A 15,247-nucleotide genomic window follows, 5' to 3' on the forward strand; every position below is an offset into this window, starting at 1 on the left:
AGATCACACCAGAACCAGAGCAGGGAGCTTAATACCAGTGTCTGCAGTGCAATGGCAATCTGCAACCCCCTAAACTATCGGCTTGGAGCATCTATCTACGGACCCGCACGTGAGCAGGATGCTACAGTGAGCTGTGCCAAGCGTCAGTCCAGACCTTCGCTGGTGCTGAAGGAATGGGGGAAAAGATGGGAAAATAGTGGTGTATGTCCCAGTACACCATCCCTGTGCATCACGGGACAAACACAACGAACCAGCTTCTCTGTGACCCTGTAGTGCTGGGGGTGGCTGTAAATGCAGGGTTTGTCTATAGGCTGGAGGGTGCCTGGAGCTCCATAGGAGCTGAGGGAGGCAGTTTGGCCATAGGAGTGCTGGGGCCACTCTCCAGCTCCCTCGTAGCCCATTAGCATTACTGTCAGAAATTAACATATTTTATATTAGAACTGTATAAATGCAGCCTGTTTCCTCAGCAGCGACAGGCAAGCATATGGCACACACACCCTCAAATAGGCTGCCTCGCCTCTTTAAGTTGTCTCTAGGGAATACATCAAGGGATATTATACTGCTTGAAGCATGGTTTTGATGTAGCGACTTTCATCTAGTGTTTTACTGATCCTGGCATGGCAGCGACTACCTTCCTTGATTTGGTGTTTTGACCTTAAATACCACAGGACCCTCCGTTCTGCGCATCCCAAAAGGAGCAGAGGTGAAGCTCCTGCAGCATCCCCTCATGAACCACAGGCATGGCAGCGGTGCCATCACGGTGGGACCTGTTACCATAAAGGTTGTGGTGGGTGCCCTGTGTGATGCAGCCCAGCGTGGGCTTTGGGTCCCTCACCTGGGGCTCTGGGTGCTGCGGCTGCCGATGGACTGTGCCGAAATGCTCCCGGCCACGCTGCCACCCGCAGGGGAGGACCAGCCCGTGGATGAACCCGGCCAGGACTTGATGCTCTCTGCAGGCTCCAGACCCAGTGTGGATCCAATGCTGGAGCAGGCGTCCCTGTGGGGAGAGGAGAGGCCCCATGAGCTCTGCAAGCGCAGGCAGGAGGGCTGGCAGCAACCAGGGAAGGGTCCTGGAGCATGTGTGAAGAGCACAAACTGGGAACTCCCTTACAGCTGCAGCCGATGGGCTCTGCCCTGTGGCACCAGCACAGATGGGGTAAAACAAACATTTCCAGCTAACCTGGCCCTGGTGCCATTGTGGCTGCCACTGATGTTTCCTTCATGCTTTTATAAGCACCCTGCCTGTAGACTGTAGGCAGGAAAACCCCACTGCTGCCTGCAGTGCCCAGGACCGGAGCTGCAGTGACAGACCCAGTGAGACCCTGGGTACCCCATTGTGCCCTATGCACCCCTGGGCTCCTCTGGGGCCAGAGCTACCCCTGCCCACCCACCCAGAGCCCCCAGACCAGCTGCAGTGGGTGAAATCCCTTAGGATCTCAGTTTTCCTTCAAAGCCACAAATCAGCCTCGTAGTCCCCAAGTGCAGTGAGAGCATCCCGCTGGTTTATCAGAGCTCAAAGGGAAAGTGAGGGGGTCGGTGGGCACTGGGACACAAAACAAGCACATCCGAAAGCCCATTCAGCCCTGCCCTCAGCTTGTGGTCTGCAACCCAGCGCACAACCAGGCACAGGCTCCTGCCCTTCACTCACGTCTCTCTTCTGGAGCAAAGGGACTCCTGCGTCGTCTGCACGCTGCAAGAGACAAAACCAGAGTCAGCCCCAGCACCCACAGGGCCTCCCCAAAGCCACTGAGCCTGATGAGATGAAAACCTCCCCTGTCTAACAATGCCAGAGCTTGAGAGCAGGGTTTTGCCTGAGCCAGTGGCGCTGCATGGCTGAAGACGTCTCCCCCTGCTCCCCACACTGCAGGCTGCAAAGGGCCCCCTGTGCAGCAATCACTGCTGCTGCAGTGTCTGCAATCACAGAACACCTCTGGGGTGCCCGGCTGGAGGGGGGCAGGCAGCAAAACAACTGGGGTCCCTGCAGGCAGCCCCTCAACCGCCCTGTGAGCATGCTGGCTGGGTTGGAAATCACTTTCTTTGATGGAAGGTGAATCCCTGAGCTCGTGGTTTCTCTCTCACCCTGCCCTGGCTTGATGAGCACATAAAGAATCTCTGCTCAAGTGGTGGGCACATCTCTGCTATCTTTTTAAAATACATTTATTTGTTTTATCTCTATTTGTCACAATTTCCCTTTAGCAATGAGGCAGAGGGGAAACTGAGAGGCTGTGGAAATAATACCTGGAAAATTGGCTGGAATTTTTCCCCCATTTTTTCCTAGTAAAATCCTCTACCCAATCTGTGCTGCTTCACCAGCTCCTCCAGCCCCCAGCTTCTGCAGCTGATCAAAGTGCAAGATCATCAATAAGCCCAGCACTGGGGATGTGCTGATGCACAGCAGCACGTTGTGTGAGAGACTGGAGCCTGCTCTGCAAATGGGGGTACTCCCACTCCTTTCGCTGACTTTAAGCTGGGCCAGGCAGCATGATTTTAAGGGGATGCTTTTTCATGAAACCTTCTATTAACACCAAGTTCCTTGCTCATAAGCCCATGCTGCTGCAGTGGAAACACGTGAGGATGCAGCTACAGCCACCCCAGCATCCCCTCTGCACAGGGCAGCATCCTTCTGCAGCACAACACACCCGAGCCTGCTCCACAGCCCCCACAGCTCCCTGTGCTCCTCTCCTCACCTCTCAGCATCGCTGTCATCGCTGGACCGCCGCTCCTCCAGGGCCGCCTGCAGATGTGCGATGCGGCGGATGGCAGTGCCCAGGTCAGCCTGCAGGGCCTGCCGCACTGCTGCCAGCTCCGCCAGCTGCTGCTCCTGCATGGGTGGCACCATGATGTTACTGCTGGTACCTGACACAGCACCATGTTACTGCTGGTACCCGACACAGCACCATGTTACTGCTGGTACCCGACACAGCACCATGTTACTGCTGGTACCCGACACAGCACCATGTTACTGCTGGTACCTGACACAGCACCATGTTACTGCTGGTACCCGACACAGCACCATGTTACTGCTGGTACCCGACACAGCACCATGTTACTGCTGGTACCCGACACAGCACCATGTTACTGCTGGTACCTGACACAGCACCATGTTACTGCTGGTACCTGACACAGCACCATGTTACTGCTGGTACCCGACACAGCACCATGTTACTGCTGGTACCCGACACAGCACCATGTTACTGCTGGTACCCGACACAGCACCATGTTACTGCTGGTGCCTGACACAGCACCATGTTACTGCTGGTACCTGACACAGCACCATGTTACTGCTGGTGCCTGACACAGCACCATGTTACTGCTGGTACCTGACACAGCACCATGTTACTGCTGGTACCCGACACAGCACCATGTTACTGCTGGTGCCTGACACAGCACCATGTTACTGCTGGTACCTGACACAGCACCATGTTACTGCTGGTACCCGACACAGCACCCCAAATCCTGGAGCAGGCCAGCAAGGGGTCTGTGAAAGCCCCCCCCGTACCAGTGCTCCCTGCACCCTGCTAGAGCTTGCGACCTGCCACTGCACCCTGCTGTGCCTGCAGCAGCTTGTAAATGCATGCTGCTTTCACAAGAAGAGGAGCAAATGAAGCTGAACCCTTCCATGACCAGGCAACACCCCACACAATGGGAAAAGGCTCAGGGATGAGCCAAAAGCCACAGGCACAAGGCAAGAACACGAGGAGCCACCAGCAATTACTGATGAAACTGAAGTGAATGCCGGGGAGGGGAGGGTGACCTTGGCTTTAGGTGCACGGCTGCACCAGGGCATCCCGGGTTGTACAAGCAGCCTTCCCGGAGATAATTAGTAGTGATGCCTTCCTGAGCCAGCCAGGCCAGTGAGGGGGAAGCAAATACGTGGCTCAGCCAACACAGAGTATAAAACCTGGGTCAGTAAGAAAATCATCTTTGAAGAGAGCAACAGGATTGAGCTGGCTTCAGCTCCACATCAGTTCCTGCAGCTGGGGATGCCCAGTGCTGGGGTGGTGAGTGGATAGGGACTGAGGACAGCATCACATCCATGTACTGACAAGGGTAAATTAAACTTTAACACTAATGCACTAAATAAGTAACTAACTCTGATATTAAACATTAACCCTGTGTGGAACATGTAAAAGCACTTGGTGTGAGAGCACCACATCCCTGCCAGGGATGGAGCAAGCACAGCCTGCAGGGATGCTCCCAAGCACTTCAGGGCTGCTCCTTCACTCACACATCTCACATTCCTGCTTGGAAATGAAGCCGTTTCCAGAAACACCAGAGCTGATAAGAAAAACCAGAGACTCCATTCATAATTTAAACTACAAGGAGGAAGAGCTGAACAAACAGCACAACCCGCACGGCTCCATGGACCCAGCATCACCTGCGGCACACCGGGAATGCTGACCCGGCACTGCCAGGTCCTTTCTCGGTGTTGTTTCCAGACCATCACACGGCACAGGGAGACGGGGCTGCACATTCACTGTGATGGGAGCTGCCAGCTGTAAAATTGCCATCTCGGCGGTGACAAGGTGAGAGATGATTTGCAGTGCAGGCTGTGACAGGCCATGGCGCCGAGGCCGGCAGCCTGTCAGGGTAAATAATGGGAGCCCTGGAATCAGCAGGCACACGGGCCCGCAGGGAAGAGCATTCCAGTTCATGGGAACACGCAAAGGAACAGCCCGGTTCGTGCTGCGCAGCATCAGCTGGGTCTGGGAACACACTGGTATTGGTAAAAACCAGAACACTGCCAAAAGCTACTGGAAACTTCCAGCCCTTTGCTTCCCTCCCAGCTCGGGCAAACACAGGGGGTGGAAAGGACCTGCTTCATCATGGAAACTGCTCCGAGGCGCATGGGGCCATGGAGATGCTCCCCACACCGGGGCTGACCCTGCAAACAGGCTTGGGAGGAGGGACACGGTGAAAGGGTAACCCCTGAGAGAGCCCCGAGCTCCTGATGGCTTTGTGTCTGTATAATGCAAGACCAGGCAGTAAACCAGCCACCAGCTACAAAGCTCAACCCTTCAAACAGGCTGATAAGAGCCTCTACTGACGTGGTTCCTCAGCTCCAGGACACTGCACAAATTAAGTATAGTTCAGTGGCTGCATTTAATTCCTTTCTTCTGTTCTGCTGTTATTAACCTGGCAGTGAGTGACAAGGAGGACAGAGCAGCGTGCTCCCCTCCTGCACCCTGACCCTGCTGCCCTGGGTACAGCTGCAAGAGCAGCAAACAGCATGTCCAGAGGCTGGGGGGTCCCCCCCAGCCCTGCTGCATCACAGCCATGGGCACAGCAAAAGAAGCAGGACCACCGAGGGGATGATGCTGCTGAGCTGGGGCTTCAGCTCAGCTCCCTCCAGGTACTGGGCACCCATGGTCCATGGCACCCGCATTGCATGGCAGGGGCTGCCCAGGGCACCAGAGCACTCTGGAGACTGCACGGCACTGCAGGTAACCTTGGTGTCCCCTGCCCACAAGCCACCCCAGTGACAATTTCAATGTGAGCCTGGAAATACCAGTTTCTTAATGGGAGTTGACACAGCTCAAGCACAGCGATGCCACTGAACCAGACTCCTTCCAGCAGAAGTAGTGCCACCAGGACATCACCCCACGTACCTGCGCTGGGTGGATGCAGAGGGAAGCACCAGCCTCCTTCAGAGACTGATCCGGGGCTGCTCCATGCTCGGTCCCTGCCAAGAGACTTGCATGAGCCTGTTCAGAAAGGGAGTTTCAGCTCTTGGGGCACTGCCGTAAAGTGAACTCTGGTGATATAAATCTGCAGCAAGATGTGCGAAAGAGAAGAGATACTGCTCGATTTCTGTGCCCTGCCTTTCAGCATGGGCTCCAGAGGATGCTGCAGCCAGAGAGGAAGAGGAGAAGGAGGAGGAGAAGGGCAGAGCCATAGCTTGGCCAGAGGCAGAGCAAGGAGAAATGCTCCAAGTAAATGTGCTGCTCAGCATTTTGGGCTGAAATCAGTGCAAAAGTGAAAGGCTCTTGCGTACGGAGCCACAGAGCAGCCACATCCATCATGCTGTGCTCTTGATGGCAGCAATATGGTGAGGAGCAGGCTGCAAACCCCACATCCCACCTGTCTCTATGCTCCATCCCAGCTCTCCTGCACAGATACTTTATGTTTTACACTGCAACATACAATTGTCTAAAGGAAAAGAATAATTATGCCAATGTCATAACATCTCAAATGCAAAAAAAAAACCCCTATTTTTATAATATAAACTGGCAAGAATAGTTGCAGCATCAGGCACTGTTATCCCAGGGAGCTACCAGACATCTTTGACACCCCTTTCAATCTAAATGTAAATGCCAGAAGCATTTCCCTTTTAATACAGTAACTGGTCTGAGCATGTGCATCCTCACTCAGGATGAACTGCCCAGCATGGCTGGCTTTTTGTTTCCTCTGAGCAGAAAAAGGAGGGGGAAAAGGGACAGGGACACCTTCTAAACCCTCTTTGTCTCAAGAGCTTCCTTTCCAACTGATTTTGCCCCAGGAACATATGAGAATCAGTTAAAAAGCGCTGAACCAAAGCAGCAGTGAGACAACCTGGGGGGCTGTGAAGGATGCCAGGGCAGGCACCGCAGAGCAGCCACCTTTATTGCTGTTTGCAGCTCTGCTGTCACAACACAACCCCAACAGCTCCCCTCCACCTCGAGTGAAGTGGGATCTAATTAGTCCCACTTGGATTGCGCCTCTTGGAGTCACTGCAGTGCACCTGCACCGTTCATCAATCGTCATTACTTTTAATTAAGCAATTAACTGGCGGCTTCTCAGGAAGCTTGAAGTGACAAAATCCAGGCGCTTGAAGTCTCGAGTGAGTCGGGGCGAGCGGCAGAGCCAGTAACTGGTGTGAGCAGCCAAAGTGCTGATGGTCTCCTAAAGAACTCACTGCTTTAGTGGCAAAGGAACCGCACACCGGGAATCACACCCTGCTCCACTGGCAATTAGCACATCTGCAGCTCCTCCATCACCTCCGAGGACCGGCTCCTTTGATGCTCATTGTCGTTACGCTTTGTCAAAGCCATCAGATCGTAAAGAAAAGAGCAGCTCAGGAAGAGCCGGGAGGGGGCGGCTGGGCCGAGGGACGCAGAGACATCAGAGGGCTCGGCTGGGACCCCGCTGGGAGCTGCGGGTTTGCCCGGCTGGGAGCGCGGCATTCCCGGCTGGAGGCACAAACAGCTCCCGCTTCGCTTCTCAAGTTCATTGAAAGCGCCAGAAAAACCTTTAAAGCTTGTAAATGAAAACAAAAATGAGATGAAAGAGCTGAGGCTGTGATGTGCTGCAGCACGTTTGGGTGCGAGGCGGTAACGGGGCTGCTCTACAAAGGGGGTTTGCCAGCATAAAAGCCAGAAAAAAAGGGTTATTTACACTGTGACTCTCACCTTAAAGAGGAAAACCAAAAGTGTGAAAAAAAACTTCACACCTGCACTTGAGTTTGCGGTGAAAAAAGTTAATTATTGTATTGATGAACTTCCCATCTTCGGTAAAGAAACAGGATTTTAGCACAGTGCCCGCCAAGCCCCTGTGGCGCACAGCGGGGCCCCGGGGGGTGCAGGGTGGCAGGGAGGGGATGCAATGAATCCGACCCCCTCTCCAGCATGAGACTGCCAACTGGGACTTCATCCCAGCAGGAGCAGCCCCTGCTTTTCCATGGGCATCCCAACGCAAGGTGAAAGCGCCCCGCTCCCCAGGGCAGGAGGGACCCCGGGGCTCCTGCTGCCGCTGCGCTCCATCCCAGAGCTCCCATCCCACATCTCCTATCCCATCATCAGGCAGCCACTTGGTTCCTCCCATGAAACCTGAGCTGTTCAGGCAGTTCAGCCATGAGCAGCACAGCTGCAGGTCCCCCCTTACAGAAACATGAGCCTCTTTGAAGCTTTTTAGTTATTTCTTGGCACCTACTGGAAGAATTAGTGTCTAAAATGTGGAACGCGTCCATCCTGGCTTGTTAGCAGCTCACATCTCCCCACTCTGCTGCAGCAAACCCGCGGGTAAGGAGAAGGATGCTCTGCCAGAAGCTATGTGAAAACAGCCCTGTAAAGGCAAGTAGGGGACAGGGTTCTCACAGCATCCCTGTTCCTGCCCAGGGCTTTTAGTGGTAGCTGTGGACACCCAAAGGACCTGAGATGAGGCATCTTGCAAACAGCCTTGTTCCCCTGGTGCTCTTGATGGACCATCTACCCCTCTCCAGCATCATAGAATGGTTTGGGGTGAAGGGACCTTAAAGCTCATCCAGCTCCAACCCCCTGCCATGCGCAGAGACACCTTCAGTTGGAGCAAGTTGCTCCAAGCCTCTTCCAACCTGGCTCCTGAGCATCCAATCATCTCCTGAGCACCGACACCAGGAGCCATGCCCAGCACCCAGCACCATCCTGTCCTCAAACAGCCTCAAGAGGGAATTCCCAGCCAGTGGCTGGTCCCAGCTCATTACCCTCCGCACCCCTGCCCCATGCCTGCTCCCAGCCCCTGCTCCATCCTTCCCCACACTGCAGTGGGCAGCTTTGCCAGGGGATGCTTCTATTAGCACAGGCACAAGCTCATGCACATGCACAATGAGCAGAGACCGGGGCTTGGTTTGAGGCTCCCCAGAACTGACTCCAACTTGGAAATGCATCTCCTGCTTCTGGCTGTGACTCAGTCTCTGCCCAGGCGCCTGGGTCTGGCCTGACAGGCTCTGGATGTCAGCACAGCAGCAGGGAACTGAGGAGCTGGTGTTGCAGGCTGGGATCCATAGCTTACTGGAAGAGCAGCTACAGCTTCACAGAGGAAACCCTGGACATGCAACCAGAGTAAAGACAGAGACAGGCAGGGCCAAGCACTACCCTCGCCGATAGGAAACTTGCCTCCCTTGCTGCAATGGCACCGGGCTTGGAAAGTGCTCAAAACCCATGCTCACAAAATTCATGCGGCAGAGCAGAGCCATGTGCCTGGCACGCAGCTCCCGGCTCCCAGCCCCGCTTCACGCTGGATCTCCCTGCAAATGGCAGGAGGCTGCTTCCCCGCTGCCCAAAGCTGGGTTGAAATGAGGGAGGGATGGAAACAGCTGCCCTGAGCCCGGCTGAAGGTGCAGGGATGGTGGGGCTGGGTTGTGCAGTGCCACCAGCACCGATAAACACAAGCAGTGAGAACAAAACACCTTATACATAGCACCAGCTCCTGGGAACCCAGGAAACAAGGCGGGATTTCTAATCCAATCTGTACAATGAATTTGTCCCTTCGATGCCCCTCTTAAAGCCTGACAGTGAGTGATAGGTCCACAACATCACCGCTGTGTATTTAAATGAATTAAAAAACCCCTGTTAGGTGCAGACCATGACTTAAGTAATGTTAAGTGAATAATTCATGCAGAATTTATAATGGATGGGGGATTTATCAGGAGCAGAGATGGAAGTGGCTTTCTATTAACTATTGATGCTCCCCGCCAGCCTCTCGACAAGCAGGGCTGAGCTCTGCCATCACAGCTCTCCCAAGATGTTTTATTTAAGCACTGTTAAGAGCACACACAGTCTGCAGAACCGCTGTGCTCCTGGGAATGCTGAGACACCCCTGGCTCCCATGGTGGGCTCATGGAGCCCGGATCACATGGACCATCCACCACAAACAGCCATGGGGATAAACCTGGGGTGTGATGGGTCTGGCTCCCTCTTCCTGCAGCAGATCCCAGATAACCACAAATGTCTGGGTGCCTGCGTAAGCCCAGACCCTTCTGTATTTGCTTATGAGTTTGTCTGTTTATGAGGGTTTTGTGTCTTATTCCAGGGAGGTGCCTCTAAAATCCATTTTAGGCTTCTTTGCAAACATCATTTGTGAGAACAGAAGCGTGTGAAGAAGACCAGTGTCTTGCTCCACCCGCCATGCACATCCCCACAGGAAGCATTCCAAGAGCTTCTAAAAATACCTGCACAGACACAGAAATGCAGTTGAAAGAAGCCATCCGTATCCTAACAAACAGCGCATCCATGTTCCAAAACATCCCATTCCAACAAAGCTGCAATAAACACACAGCTATCACAACGCTGAAGCCGTGTGCGGTGGTACCCACAGGGAGAGCAGCAGGATGCAGCCCCAGGGTGGGATGCTGCAGCCCTGCACGGGAACATCTCCTGGCTCCGCAGAGCATCAATGCCTGCATGGCTCCCACCCAGCAAGGGGCTTTGTCTCGTGCCCAGGTGGGTGACCGGCAGCCCGAGCTGCGTGTGAGCACTTGAGGATTGAGGCTGGCAGAGCGAGGACAAAGCCTGTTCATGGCCCAGCAGGCGGGGGATGTGGAATCATTCACACTAAAGCACCATTCCCTTTAGAAAGGCTGGCAGCATCGGGTGAAATAAATGCTGAAATCTCCTTGATTGTTAAATTAAAGATTATTGATAAAATAACTGCTTCTAATGTGGCTCTGCTGCCAGCAGAAATGCAATATCTTTCAATTACTGCCTGGAAGCACGGCTCTCCTTTTGTTTACTGGGAACAACCAACATGAAGAGATGCTCGTAAAGGACTGCAAAATGAAGGTGAATCTATTTCTGCTATTCTGTCTACTTCCAGTTGGGGCTTTGTGTGTGCAGAGCAGGTTCGCTGCCTGTTGGCACCCTCCGATGAACCACTGTGCCCCCTGGAACACCATGAGGAGCCCAACAGACACATTGCACAACAGGCTTGGGCACACTGGGGCCTGCAGGAGGGTATTTCCCCCATGCCAGGGAACATGCAGCACCACTGCCATAGTGCCCAGCGTGAGGAAAAGCTGCACATGGAGGCGCAGGAATGACCTGAGCAACTCCTCAGCATTACTTGGAGCAGAGCAATCAAAGAAATCTCCTTCTTGGAACAATGCATGGAGCAGAGGGACTGCCCCTGCTGCCAGCCCAGCCATAGGGAGGTGAATCAGGGAATCACAGAGTAGTTTGTGTTGGAAGGGACCTTAAAGCTCATCCGGCTCCAACCCCTGCCACGGACAGGGACCCCTTCCACTGGAGCAGCTTGCTCCAAGCCCCTGTGTCCAACCTGGCCTTGAACACTGCCAGGGATGGGGCAGCCACAGCTTCTCTGGGCACCCTGTGCCAGCGCCTCAGCACCCTCACAGGGAAGAGCTTCTGCCTAAGAGCTCATCTCAGTCTCCCCTCTGGCAGGTTAAAGCTGCTGGCACCACCGCACCCCCTTACCAGCTCCACGCGCCGGCGACTGGACTCCAGCTCCCTCTGCACCAGCTCGTCCATGTCAGCCTTCATCTCCTCCATCCTCCTCTGGTAGTACCTGGTGTTCTCCTTCTCCCGTGCCTCTGACTCGGCCGCCTTCTCCAGCTCCTCACCCATCTTTATGATGCTGTCTCGCAAGCGCAGCACCAGCACCTGGGGAGAAGATTGCGAGGTGAAGCCAGGGAGGTGGAGGTGAGGAGTTAGCAAGCGAATGTGCAGACCCCAGTGATTGCAAGGTGCCTGTAGATGTGCTGATTAATGGGGACAGTGAAGTACTGTGATTGAGCCTGGTGTCCTGACATCTGGACAGTGCCAGGGCCTGTTGGAGGGGTGCTGTGGTGGATGTGCTGAGCAGGCAGCACCATGCTCCATATCCAGAGGCAGGGACTGTCTATTCCTCTGGGTGCTTATAGCACTGCACCCACTGTTGGCTTTCAATGGATGCCACAGTGAAGCATGTATAGATAATGGCAGGGGCAGGAGCTATATGGGCTGTCCAAAAGCACAGCAGAGGTGGCCAAAGACCCAACCTATCCCTCCCCAGCCCTCCCTAAGTGCCTTTTCCCAAAGGCGAGGTGGCAGCATCCCTGCCTCAGAGCTCCGCTTCCCTCCAGGAGCAGTGAGGAGGTGGTACCTCGAAGCGCTTCATCTGCACGGCCTGGAAGTCCAGCTGGCTCTCCAGGTCACGGATCCGGGCTTCCTGTCGGCTGACAACGGAGCGCTCGGCCGGGCACTGCTCCATGCGCGCTGCTCTCGCCTGCGCTGCCTGCAGCTGGGGGCACAGGCAGCATCAGCACCTCCTGCCCTGACCCGCTCCCTCCCCACAGCCCCACCAGTCCTTCACATCCGTCCTGGGGTCCTCATGGCCCCTGAGCTGACTGATGGGGCACTATGAAAAGCACTGCCTTGGGCTTCCTGAAGGATTCCTGCTGCTGGTATCTACAGTAGAGGCATGACAGGAACGTGTGGCTTTGAGTGAAGAGCACGCTGGTGCTGACCACACCACACGTGTTTGGGGCTCTTTTGATTTCCTCTTCTCACAAACACTTTGAGGAAAGGAAGCTTAAAACTGTGCAACTTACTCCTATGAGGAAATCTGCCTGGGCCAAGTTGTTCCTTCAGTGCTCACACTGAGCTCTCCAAAGCAAACTGCCCCTTAGCGATGCTGCTGAAAACTTGGTTCAGATTCCGTATTTGACCTAAAACTACAGGGATTTATTTTCTTTTATTTGCCCTATTTCTAAAGCACCACCCACTCCGCCTCAGAGGGAGCGAGTCCTGCTCGATGCTGAGCAGCTTAACATGCTCCAGCAAAGAACTGAAGTTAATGGGATTACTCATGTTTAAAATGAAATCCACTCTGGGAGGGTCGGTGCAGCCACAGAGGTGCGGTGAGCACCCACCGGCACCCATCCTGCAGTCAGCCCCATCCCGGGGTCCACCCCGTCCCATGGGACTGGCAGCTCAGGAAGGGATGAGGGAGAAACCTTGCCAGAAAAAGCTTTCTCCAGCCCAAGGCCATTGCTGACAGAGCCCTGCAGTGGCCCTGGCCCCATCCTGCCCGTGGGCCATGCTGTTCTCAAGGCACTCACAGCACGTCAGGAAGAGATGAACCTGACTGCATTAGAATCATAGAATCACAGATGGTTTGTGTTGGAAGAGATCTTAAAGCTCCTCCACTTCCAACCCCCTGCCACAGGCAGGGACCCCTTCCACTGGAGCAGCTTGCTCCAAGCCCCTGTGTCCAAACTGGCCTTGAACACTGCCAGGGATGGGGCAGCCACAGCTTCTCTGGGCACCCTGGGCCAGCGCCTCAGCACCCTCACAGGGAAGAGCTTCTGCCTAAGAGCTCATCTCAGTCTCCCCTCTGGCAGGTTAAAGCCATTCCCCTTGTGGCTTTGTACCCCTGGGTAGAGACTTGGTCTGATGTCAGACAAGAACACAGCGTCTGCACTGGGCACAGGCATCAGAGGGCACCCGGGTGGCTCTCTCTCCTCAGCTCTGAGTGCTATGGGCTGGGCAGGATTTACCTTCTCCTGAAGGCTCTGCTTTTCCTTCTTCACATCCTCCACCTGCGTCTGCAGCTCCCGGATCTGAGCAATATCTGCTGCTGACTGCGGGAGGAGAAAGCGCAGCAGTGGGTCAGAGATGGGGGTTTGGAGCACAGGACCCACGCCGCAGGGAGGTGGGGGCTGAAGGCTGGCTCCTGCCTGCACCTCCTACACCTAAAGAGCCCCTCCTGCACTGAGCTGGAGGAGCTTCCTTCTCCTGACTTGACTGCAGCTTCCCTGCATTGGACAGACGTTGTCAAGGTCATTTCTGTCCTCAGAGTCCTTTCAGATGCAGGCTCGTGGCTCTATACAGTTCACGACTGTGAATTGTCAGCCTCACGATCCTCCCCCTGCTCCTCTAGGAGCCTTGGGGTCCCTCAGCTCCAGGGTACAATCCTTTGGGAGAGCCTGCCTTAGTCAGGATATAGCCCGGAAAGCCCCAGGCTGACTGTCAGCGCTTTCTGAGCTCTGCATGAGAAATCAATAAAGAAAGAATAGAAAGGGATCCAGAAGAGAAGCTATAGGATTGTGTAGGATTGTACAGTGAAACTAAAGACTCCCCTTGAAAGAAGGATCAAAGCTATGGGTGGGAGGAGGTGGAGCTGTGACCCATCCCTTCCTCTCATCACAGCATCCAGTGTCAGGTTCCCCATCCCGCTGTGCCCCAATGGGAGCTGATGTTTGCCCCCAGCCAGGCTCTGGGGTTTCCGGGCACCTTCCCAAGGAGGGCGATGCTGCCCCGGCTCCTACCTGGGCGATCAGAGCCTTGTGCTTTGCCATGAGCTCGTTCAGGTCCTCCTGGTCCATATCGATGCGCTTCAGGAGGTCGGCTCTCTCGTGCTGCAGCTGGTTGAGCTGCTCATCCACCTGTGGGAGGATCCACCGGGCCACTTCAGCATCCCACCAGTGCATCCCAGCACTGCCCAGACCATGGAATCCTCTGGGATACACCAGCCTCCAACCCTGTGCTTTACCAGGAGAGGCAAAGGGAGCCCTGTGCATTTGCACCCTTGTAGTCATTGTATCCACCCATTAAACCGCCCTGGGGCTGTTGATGGGTGGGTGATTTAGTAAATCATGGAATGGTTTGGTTGGACCTTGAAGCTCATCCAGCTCAGGATGCCACAGGCAGGGACCCCTTCCACTGGAGCAGCTTGCTCCAAGCCCCTGTGTCCAACCTGGCCTCACCCTAACACCCTGCCCTGTGATTTAATAAACTTGCATCTCCATGCACACACCAGGGCCTTGCTTCTGCTGAGGGTCTCCAGCTCCATGTGCAAGCTCTCCAGCTGCTGGGCCGCTGCCTGCTGTGTCCTCTGGGCCTCTGCGCACTTGGCTTCGCTCTCTTCCAACTGGGAGAAATCGGGAGAGAGCACAATGAAAGGAGCAGAATCCACGCGCAGATCCCGGCTTTCCCCTTGCCTCACGGTTCGTTTGCTCTTCGCCCCCAGAGCATCTCCCCTGCTATTGCACCTCTCGCTGCGCTCCCGCGCTCTGCCGCGGCACGCGGAGAGCCGGGATCATTAATTTGCAAAATTATGGGAATTGCGTGTAATTCCTGATTCGAGCAATTCACGGTTCCAGTTTGCAAATGGGCTTTTCACGTGGCGTAAATCGCATTTGCAAAGACACACGAAATCCCCCATTTATAAATGCTAATTTTCCTCCCGGTTTTTACAGCTCAGTCGTTAAGACTTACAATGGTCTTAAATGGGCTGCGAAACATCTGGAAGATACAGCACCATCCCCTAAGCCCACAGTGCCAGGGCGGAGGCGGCTGTACCTGAACAGCCAGCTCCTTCTCTCTCGGTCGGGTTTCTTTCTCTTCTCTACCATAAAGAAGCCTAAACCCCTCTGCTCGCTTCCCATTGCCCACACCCGGTCCCGGTTTCCCTGCAGAGGATGCAAAGCTCCCAAGGGAATGGGAGCCGCTGCACACCACGGCTCCCAGCAAACCAAAGGCTCCCAAGAAGGAGAGTTGGAGCCTTTTAGGCTATT

At 54.7% G+C, this 15,247-nt stretch overlaps 1 protein-coding gene across 1 annotated transcript in view; it reads right to left on the reverse strand.

Annotated features, from left to right (window-relative positions):
* Nucleotides 1-15,247, reverse strand: part of MYO18B (myosin XVIIIB) — a gene marked incomplete at both ends in the record, with an annotated part of 58,390 nt that overhangs the window by 5,515 nt on the left and 37,628 nt on the right. The window contains 8 exons of the mRNA XM_080628802.1: nucleotides 836-997; nucleotides 1,649-1,690; nucleotides 2,688-2,821; nucleotides 11,166-11,351; nucleotides 11,833-11,970; nucleotides 13,229-13,312; nucleotides 14,000-14,116; nucleotides 14,488-14,601. Coding sequence (XP_080484928.1) covers nucleotides 836-997; nucleotides 1,649-1,690; nucleotides 2,688-2,821; nucleotides 11,166-11,351; nucleotides 11,833-11,970; nucleotides 13,229-13,312; nucleotides 14,000-14,116; nucleotides 14,488-14,601 — 977 coding nt within the window. The remainder of the gene's footprint in view (nucleotides 1-835; nucleotides 998-1,648; nucleotides 1,691-2,687; nucleotides 2,822-11,165; nucleotides 11,352-11,832; nucleotides 11,971-13,228; nucleotides 13,313-13,999; nucleotides 14,117-14,487; nucleotides 14,602-15,247) is intronic.

Source organism: Psittacula echo (assembly GCF_963264785.1).
Source record: "Psittacula echo genome assembly, chromosome: 13".
Classification (NCBI taxonomy): Eukaryota; Metazoa; Chordata; class Aves; order Psittaciformes; family Psittacidae; genus Psittacula; species Psittacula echo.